Here is a 9,024-nt window from a genome sequence, read left to right as displayed (position 1 = left end):
AGGAAATATAGCTTTGAGGCAATATTATATATTGGTTACAAGAATGTGATTGTGGTGCATTGGTGCAAATTTTTAAAGGGATAGTAATATCAGACGTCTACTTATTTCTCATTAACTGAGCCGGTATACCAATAATCTGGCAAGTAAAATGATTTAAAACAAGTTATTTCTCAAATATTTTACTAATTGGCAAACTTATTTAAAGAAGTGATACCTGTCACCACCAGACGGCTCATATCTGCAACTTCAACTGATGTGTAAATGTGAACGGTTTCTGATCCCTTCTGTTAAAAACCTCAAAACCAGGAAATTTTGCTTAATGTCCAGAAACTGTGAGGAAACAGCATGACGTCAGAAGGAACACATCGGAACTAACTGGTTGTGGATTTGCTCTGCATCATATAAAGCAATCACTCTCCAACAGATTATACTACAGTGTGGTAGTACAGTAATAAATGGTGTGCATAGCCAGATACTTTTTGGAATACCTGCATCATGCAGTACTTAAGGTATTGCCAACAGGGTAAGTACTGCACAGCTGGATACTACAAATGGGATTGCTTTTTCTTTGAAGGGAGCCGGATCTTTTAGCTCCATTCCTGTCAAAGGGCCGTTCAAAAGATTGGCTCATTTTATATGTTTATATGCTTTTACGATACCCGCCTGGGTTTAACTTATTTTATCCTCAAAATAAGCACTGTGATAGGGTGAGATTTGGATCAATATGATTAGATTTGTCGGTTGCTTTTTGTCGTATTGTTAAGTGGTAAAAACTGTTTCCCTTAACACTGAAGGTTTCCATCACGATCTGTCTGCGTTCATATTTAGACACTGAAAGCACTGGTTGCAGTCAGGAAAATATTGTGGTTTCTGTTATGTGGTGAAAATCTCTCTCCCGTGTTGCGACGGGCTAAAAAACAGCCAGTGGGTAAGAAATTAAACTCTGTCATTAGAATTACGTTTTAATCACTTCTATTTTGTAATAGGTCTTTTGTAAGCTTAGACTGAGCCCTTCACCTGTACATACATAGAGAATGTCCTCTTACCCAGTATTGCGTTGCCGTGTATCTGCACTAGTCTAGAAGTGACAAACCATAGATTCAGGGTACTTCCACATATTTTGGTTGCAATCTGAAACCTCACAACTACACGCCAGACAACCCTTACAGTGTGAGTGAGTTAGTGTCATTGCAATCAACCCTAACTTGTTGCACTGAAGATAGCATGTAGTTTTACTAAACTATCGTCCATACGCCACATGACAACAGCAGGTATGAGGACGACCATGGATGTACTTAAGGACAAGATTCATTCATTCATCTTCTATACCCGTTTAGTCCTGTTAAGGGTCACGGGGGTCTGCTGGAGCCTATCCCAGCTGTCATCGGGCGAGAGGCAGGGGGCAGGGGTACACCCTGGACAGGTCGCCAGTCCATCGCAGGGCTAACACAGAGACAGACAACCATTCACACTCACAGTCACACCTACGGCCAATTTAGAATCACCAATTAACCTAATGAGCATGTCTTTGGATGGTGGGAGGAAGCCGGAGTACCTGGAGAGAACCCACGCAGACACAGGGAGAACATGCGAACTCCACACAGAAAGGCCAGCCGGCCCATGGATTCGAACCGGTGACCTTCTTGCTGTGAGGCATCAGTGCTAACCACCTCGCCACTGTGCCGCCCTAAGGACAAGATGATCAATGCTATTTACTTCTCTTGTCTCTGGTTTTTGGTGTATATTGAGAAGAAGTACAGTGGTTGGTAATGGCATTTGTGACAATGCCTTTACTTTATGTGACTGTATGTTTTACAGGAAATTTCTAGCCAGTGGGTTTTGACAGTAGATGCTTCTCTTTATTGTTTTTACTTTCACTTTGAAGGGCACAGCAATGCAAAACCACAATCAACTCTAACTTGTTGCACTCTGAGATAGCATGTAGTGTTACTAAACTATGGCCCATACAACAGCAGGTATGAGGACCACCATAGATGTATGTAAGGTGCGTTTCTCAAGCAAACTTTAAACTGACCACACACTGAGCTTCCACAAGACATTGCACAATGACACGGTAGTCACTGCCACCACAGACAAGACATTCGAGCACAACAAGATGCAATCACGTTGCAAACTCAACACCCCCACTGTCTATTTATTCTGAAAGCCTTCCACCCATCATCATTACGTGAAATGTTCCAACATTCAGTTTGACTCACAGAAGACATTTTAGTGAATTTAAGTGATTTTTCCATATCTGGATAAGAGTTTCAGCACAGCCAACCCAACCACATTATAGGTAACATTAAAATATATATATATATAAATATATATTTAATGCAATTTGCATTTGCATTTTTTATTTTTTATTTTTTTTTTTTTTTAGAGAGAGAGAGAGAGAGTGTAAACAGAGAGAGAGAGAATGACTCAACATTAGTAAGAAGGCCTGATGGGTCAAGCCGCCAAAAGTACAGACAGTAAGCAGGGTCAACAGATGTTTGAGGTTTATCAGATGCTAGCCTCTAAATTTTATCCAGTCCATCAGAAATCAGCATCACACATATTTTTCCAGACCACTGTCAGTCCAAAAAAAAACACATGCACCCTTTAAAAGATTTATTCCTCTTTTTTATATATAAATGCAAAAACTGTTGTTACTAGCAGCTGTGAGGTCAGAGTTAGTATTGTACAAAACTAAAATGACAAGCGAGTACAGACCATATAAACTTCAGTTTCTGGTATACAGTGTTTCTCATCAGCGTTTTCTCGGTCTCACCACAAGCTCACCAGAGACGCTGACAGAGACGTGACAGGAAGATGAACCCCACAATCATTTTTGTTTATTTTTTATTATTTAAACATTTAAATGCTTGTGATTTGCACGTAAATATCACAAATATTGTGACACAAAGTTCATTCTCTCAGTTGATGTTATCAATATATTTGAAATACATTATGACACCAATTAATTGAACCAATTCATTCAAAAAAATAAATAAATAAAAATCAGGATTTTCATGGGCCCTCTCCCTACTCGGGCCCTGGGTAGTCAGGTCCCCTTTTCCCCCCACTACCACGCCCATGGTAACTTGACAACAAGTGTTTTAATGCTTGCAGGAGATGCTGCTCAGTTTGTGGTTTTTGCAGACTAGTCAAAGAACTCCTACACTATTGTGATAAGAAGAGGTAAAGCACTTTCTGATTTCAGTCTATCAATGTACCGTTGCCCCCTGATGTGAGGCATTAAAGAAGTTTGCTTTCATCTTGGCAGATGGAGGCATTTGGTGATGCTGCTCTTCATGGCTGTGATTTTAATGTTGCTTTACTGCAGCTCAGGCCTTGAGGAGCGGGCTAGAAATGTAAGTATATTCACTGGCCCTCATATTATCATCGTCATCTTAACCTGATGACGACGGCGGTGAAAAATCTTAAATGTGGTGTTTCTACCCTGTTTATCTATTCTGAAACTCTCTGAATGACTCATTGGCGAAACACACCAGTGTTGATGTTGTTATTATTTCTTTCCGCTGTTCTGTTACGATCAAAATGTGTTTGTAGCAGAGGGATATTTCTTTTCTTTCTTTCCAAGACAGGCTGTTTGACATTTGGATGTTTGAAATTTAGAAATTTAATCCCCCAAACATTTTATGAAGCCAGCGCTTTATACTAAAATACTAGTGTGGGAGATTTTCTCAAAAGGTGTGATCATACAGAATGTAAAGCAAATTGTTGACGTTGGTCGGATTGCATACTAAAGTAATAACATATTTTTAAAAGTAGCCATATAAAAAAAGTTAACTTGCAAAGTGCTTTAATCGACAGAGGGCATAGAAAGTACAAAAATAATCATATGCTTATTATTTTTGTACTTTCAGAATACAGAAACAGTTGTAACTGAGATTAAATCATACTGAAACACTATAAATGAATGCTAATTAATAGCAATGTAAAAGAGGAAAGTGAGTCAAAACCAGTGCCCCCCACCACCACCACCACCACACACACACACACACACACACACACACACACACACACACACGTACACCCACTCATCTCTAGCACACACACAACCATGGTATATTCACATCTCCCTGCCCCCCTGACCACACAAACAACAGACTCTAGGTGAAAGCTCTACCAACAAGCAGCCCATAGACAGTCCTCCACCGCACCGTTTTTTTTTTCTTTCAAGCACCTTTATTTATTTATGATATATTTTTCATTTTCCATTTATTTTTATTCATTCATTCATCTTCTGTAATCATCTTCCGGGTTGAAGTGTTAGCGTTGCATTACTTCTCGTTTAGTTCACTATCGCAGCTCTGCTGGATCCGCAGAAATTGCCAGCCGTTTAACCTACATACGCTGTTTGAGACTACCTGCGCTGTTCGTCACCGGCGGCTCAGCTGCGCCGGCTAAGTTAACCGCTACCAGGGCTCAGACCCGCTGACAGCACTTTGCAAAACTGCACCACCAACATTTCAGCATCGGCAGGGAGGAACTGCAACTTTAACCATCTGATCCTCTTACCGAAGCTGAATCAACGCAGCAGGCAGGCCCATTCTATCTGTCATTTGTATGTAACTATATGTTCTATGTATACGCTTGTGTGTACTTTAACTGTGTTTTATTTTAACTATTTTGTGTACTTTGTGTTTTATTTTAACTGTTTTGTGTATTTTAATTGTGTTTTATTTTAAACAATTTTGTACGGTGACCTTGAGTGTCGTGAAAGGCGCCTATAAATGTATTATTATTATTATTATTATTATGTTCTTGTCCTCTGGAGGGTTGCGCCACTGTGCCGCCCTTTATTTTTGTTTATTTTTATCTTTTATTATATTTATTACCCATACTACCTCTGCAATAACACATAAATATATAATCCCTGTAAATCTTGTTTACATTTGCACTTTATTCACTTTACTCTTACAGTCATGTTTACATCCTCCATGTTTGGACAGTTTGGATAGTTAATGCATTTATGGCATAGTTTTTTGTAGATACTGTCTATTATGATATTGTTTGTTCTTTAAAAGTGTCTTGCACGTCATGCTGCTCACTTGTGCCTTAAATTGTCCGATTATCTGAATCTGAATCTGAAATACCCCTAAACCCACCTAGGAATGCACAACAAAACTTGTTCTACCCCAACATCAACGACACGGCTGCTGTTCTATATCATGTCTGCAACACATTATGTCAAACACCGTGCCCAGCTTCAAATGTCAACCACATTAAAAATAATGGTTATTGAAGATGAGAAACAGACAGTATGTTGACAGAGAAGCAGGAAACAACAGTGATGATCTTTTAAGTGGTCTCCAGAGATCATCAAATCATGCAGCTTTCTGGCATACATATATTTAAAATGTTTTCAAATACACAATTCCTTGCTGGTTACAAGCCACCACGTAGCTATTGTTTTGTCAAGAGCTGCCGCTGCATTAAACGGTGATGGTTTGTAGCCCTCCATGTGCGTTCTGCTTCACGACAAACATTTGGCACCTAACATCATAAAACCTGTATAAATATGTCCTCTTCTAATTTAAGAATTCGTAAATTTACGCGAAGTAAAGCAAAAATTCGTATGTTTGGTACACTGGCTGTTTTTCTGAATTGACACAAAAAAACCTGATGTCAAAATATGTGCCAATTAAAAAGTGTTGCCATTTTGTTTGACCATAGAATAGATTTATATATCAAGAATCAAGAGAATCAAGAGTCTTTATTGTCATTATGAGAACATGACGAAATTTTGTAGAGACTCCCGGTTTAAGAGGCACACATATAAATAACGTAACAAAATTTAGATAAAACACTTGTGAAAAATATAAAACACCCTTAAAAAGAAGAATGTAAATAAAGTGGAATATATTGTTTGATAGTATAGTATATGAATCGTGTACAGTACAAGGTGCAAATCAAACAACACCTACCATCTCTTCTTGCACAGATCTCAACGCCTGAAGAGACGCCTCAGGAGTCAACGTCACGGTACTTTGTGGCATACCCGCACCACTACAATTACACATTGGATGAGCCAAACAGATGTCGTCAGGAAAGCCCATTCTTGGTTCTTATAATTCCTGTCGCAGCCGACAATGTGGAGGCCCGTGATATAATCCGCAACACATGGGGGAAAGAAGCCACAGTGCAAGGCCAGGTGGTCCACCATTACTTCCTGCTGGGACGATCCAGTAAGGAGAGAAATGGGACAGAGCAGCCTGAGGAGCAGGTGCGTTTTTGAAGATAACATTTTCCTTCAGTACCACTTCAAGCATCAAACAAGAGAAGGGATCAACTCCAGGCACATTTCTTTCCTTGGTATTTACATTTAATTAGTCTGATATCAATGAACAACAGCAGATTTGTATAAAACAGACTAAAGAAAGAAGGCTGAGATTCCAGGTTATAGCTGCGGCCAAATGCAGAACCGAGAGCTATGATGACATTACACCATTTACAGCTTTAACCAGTCTCCATTTTAAGGGAGAGAGAGACAGCAGCAGTCGGGCAGATTCCAGAGATCTGTCTCCCAAACCTAGTTTGGACCTCTTGAACTTCAAGCTTTCTGAGGACACCTCAGAGAACAACTGTCCCCTCAGACACAGTCCCCTTGGAGATGTACTGTCACAGCTGGGTAGTAAAATCCTCTATTTCCCAGTGACAGGTCAGCGACTCTGTGCATCGCCTTTGCAACAGACCCTTTGGAGAGATTAGGTTTGCCCCCTTCTGTGGCTTGCACCTGTTGCGCAGAAAAATTGTGTTGATGATGTCTTGTCAGCAGCGTTCTCGTTCATTTCACTGTCCTTTCGTACATTTTTATCTGCCTAACATGTCTGAATATTCCTTGTCTCGCTCAGTTTATTGGGGGGATTGTGAAGCACTGACCACATCCGTGCTCCCTCTTGTCCCAATAGTGATAGCTCTCAGAAGGTGCAGCCTATGTGAAATAGAATGCTGGTTGTTTAGGTAAGCCCAGACTATGAGTTTAGACCATAGACTGTATTTAAATATGGACAATGTGTCCCCACTTCCTTCCATTGGCCAAACTGATGCTAGTTTCCCAGGGATAAGGGCAGCGCCATCTTGCGAGTTTGGAGCCAGAGTCGACGCAGTACGGTCCAAGAGTGGAGCCACATATCGATCCTTTATACTGTCTATGGTTTTGTGAGACCCACTGCCTCCACCAGTGTCAGCTGAAGAAAAATGCTGTCTTGGTAGTAGCAGGATAACGGTTACACAGTTATTTTATATTTCAGGCGTGGACGTCATGCAAAGGAAATCTTCAGCACTAATAAATAGATTCATTTGGGACTAGATCTAGATGTTCACCTAGTTGCTACAGACTTGAAGATGATCAAACTAAAATGTGGGTCCTTACAAAATTATTTATACTACTGCTCTTTAAACTCAGTAATCTATTTCATCTCTTTTTTTTTTCAGGTGTTATCTGAAAGCCAGAAACATCATGACATTCTCCAGAGTGACTTTGTGGACAGCTACAATAACCTCACCATTAAAACTATGGTTATGTTCGAATGGCTCAGTACTCATTGCCCCAAAACCTCCTACGCCATGAAGGTGGACTCAGATATATTCCTCAATGTCCCCAAACTCATTGACATGCTTTTGGAAGCCCCCCGACATGATTACCTGACTGGACTCATAATAAGGGGTGCTTCTGTTTTTAGAAACCGTAACTCAAAGTGGTTTCTGCCCACTTCTGTCTACCCTGAGTCCACGTATGCAACATATGCCATGGGAATGGGTTATGCATTCTCATTAGATTTACCCAAGAAGATACTGGAGGCATCTGCACATGTTAAAGCTATTTATATTGAAGATGTGTACTTGGGTCTCTGCATGAGACATTTGGGAATTGCACCGACAGATCCTCCTCATGGTAGTTTGTTTAGCTTGAATGTGCCTTTTTTTAGAAGCAAATGTTACTGGAACTCTGTCATTATTAAATTACTGGAAAACTCTAAACAGCTTTTGGATGTATGGGAAACATATCAGAATAGTGCAAAAAGTGGCTGTTAAAACGCTTATGTCACAAAAATTGTGAGTTTTAAACATGCACTTTGTAACTGTATTGCCTATACAAGTTACAACAATGTATTTATTTATTTAAAGACTTTGGGATGGAATTTTTTTTTTTTTTTATCTCATTGTTTGTGGTCATGCAACTTGCGAGTCTTACGGGGCAAACAATTCCATTCTCACCAAAAAGTGTTGTTAAGATTAGGAGTCAGAAGAGTTTGAGGAGTTTGTTGGTGTCCACGCTGCTAACATTAAAGTTGCTGTAGCTCTTTCTGTCAAGTGCTGCTTGCTCCCCACACGAGACGACTATCCTCTTTTGTTTTCATCTATCTGGGCTGTAGGGCAAGGTGGCAAGATGCAAGCTGTTTCTGATCAAATGCATCCAAGCCCAAGGCTAAAACTTGCAAAAAGATGTATCCAGTCTCCCAGAGCCATGTGGGAAAATGTGTCATGGTCTGATGAGAACAAAGACTGAACTTTTGAAGGTATTTCAGTGCACGACGGCAACACAGCATATCAGCAAAGAGAACCAATGCGTTGGTGGTCGCTTCATCATAATTTGGGCGTGCTTTGCTTGAGCTGGAACAGGGGCCTTAATGAAGTTGGAAGGAATCATGAACCGCTCCAAGTACCAGTCAATTTTGGAACAGAACCTTATGCCGTCTGCTTGAAAGCTGCAATCAGTCAATCCACAAAATAATGGCTTCACCAATAAAAGATTGATGTTTTGGAAAGGCCCAGCCAGAGCCCAGACTAGAATCCTATGAAAAGTCTGCAGGGGAATATGAAGAGGGCCCTGGCCCTGCACAAGAAATAGATGCTTAGCCATCAACAGCCTGTGTGCACTTTTTTATAATAAAGGTATAAGTGTTCTGATGGATGTTTAATATCACAATAATGTGCTATTTTAACAGGGATGACTTTTTAAATCCACTCTATGACTATCTGAGAGATTACTTTGTCACCCCTTGATTC

At 40.1% G+C, this 9,024-nt stretch overlaps 1 protein-coding gene across 2 annotated transcripts; it reads left to right on the top strand.

Annotated features, from left to right (window-relative positions):
• Positions 1-2,957: 2,957 nt before the first annotated feature.
• On the top strand, positions 2,958-8,350 carry LOC311491967 (beta-1,3-galactosyltransferase 2-like). Of its 2 annotated transcripts, XM_084550059.1 has the most exons (4): positions 2,958-3,186; positions 3,272-3,359; positions 5,957-6,238; positions 7,450-8,350. In XM_084550059.1, exons 2-4 carry the CDS (start codon positions 3,288-3,290, stop codon positions 8,047-8,049), a joined length of 954 nt encoding a protein of 317 aa, XP_084406185.1. In that variant the 5' UTR covers positions 2,958-3,186; positions 3,272-3,287; the 3' UTR covers positions 8,050-8,350. The 2 variants fall into 2 exon arrangements, with proteins under 2 accessions (XP_084406185.1, XP_084406186.1); XM_084550060.1 differs by lacking the exon at positions 2,958-3,186 and having other exon boundaries at positions 3,269-3,359.
• The last annotated feature ends 674 nt before the right edge of the window (positions 8,351-9,024 follow it).

The sequence above is a fragment of the Chelon labrosus genome (genome assembly GCF_963514085.1).
Source record: "Chelon labrosus genome assembly, chromosome: 8".
NCBI lineage: Eukaryota > Metazoa > Chordata > Actinopteri > Mugiliformes > Mugilidae > Chelon > Chelon labrosus.
This window is presented reverse-complemented; position numbering and strand designations above follow the sequence as displayed.

Bases quoted from the DNA above. Each gene is read 5' to 3' on its own strand.
- LOC311491967 (XM_084550059.1), top strand. From the start codon at position 3,288: ATGCTGCTCTTCATGGCTGTGATTTTAATGTTGCTTTACTGCAGCTCA. The intron at 3,360-5,956 runs GTAAGTATATTC...CTTCTTGCACAG, and splicing joins TTGAGGAGCGGGCTAGAAAT to ATCTCAACGCCTGAAGAGAC. The intron at 6,239-7,449 runs GTGCGTTTTTGA...TTTTTTTTTCAG, and splicing joins CAGAGCAGCCTGAGGAGCAG to GTGTTATCTGAAAGCCAGAA.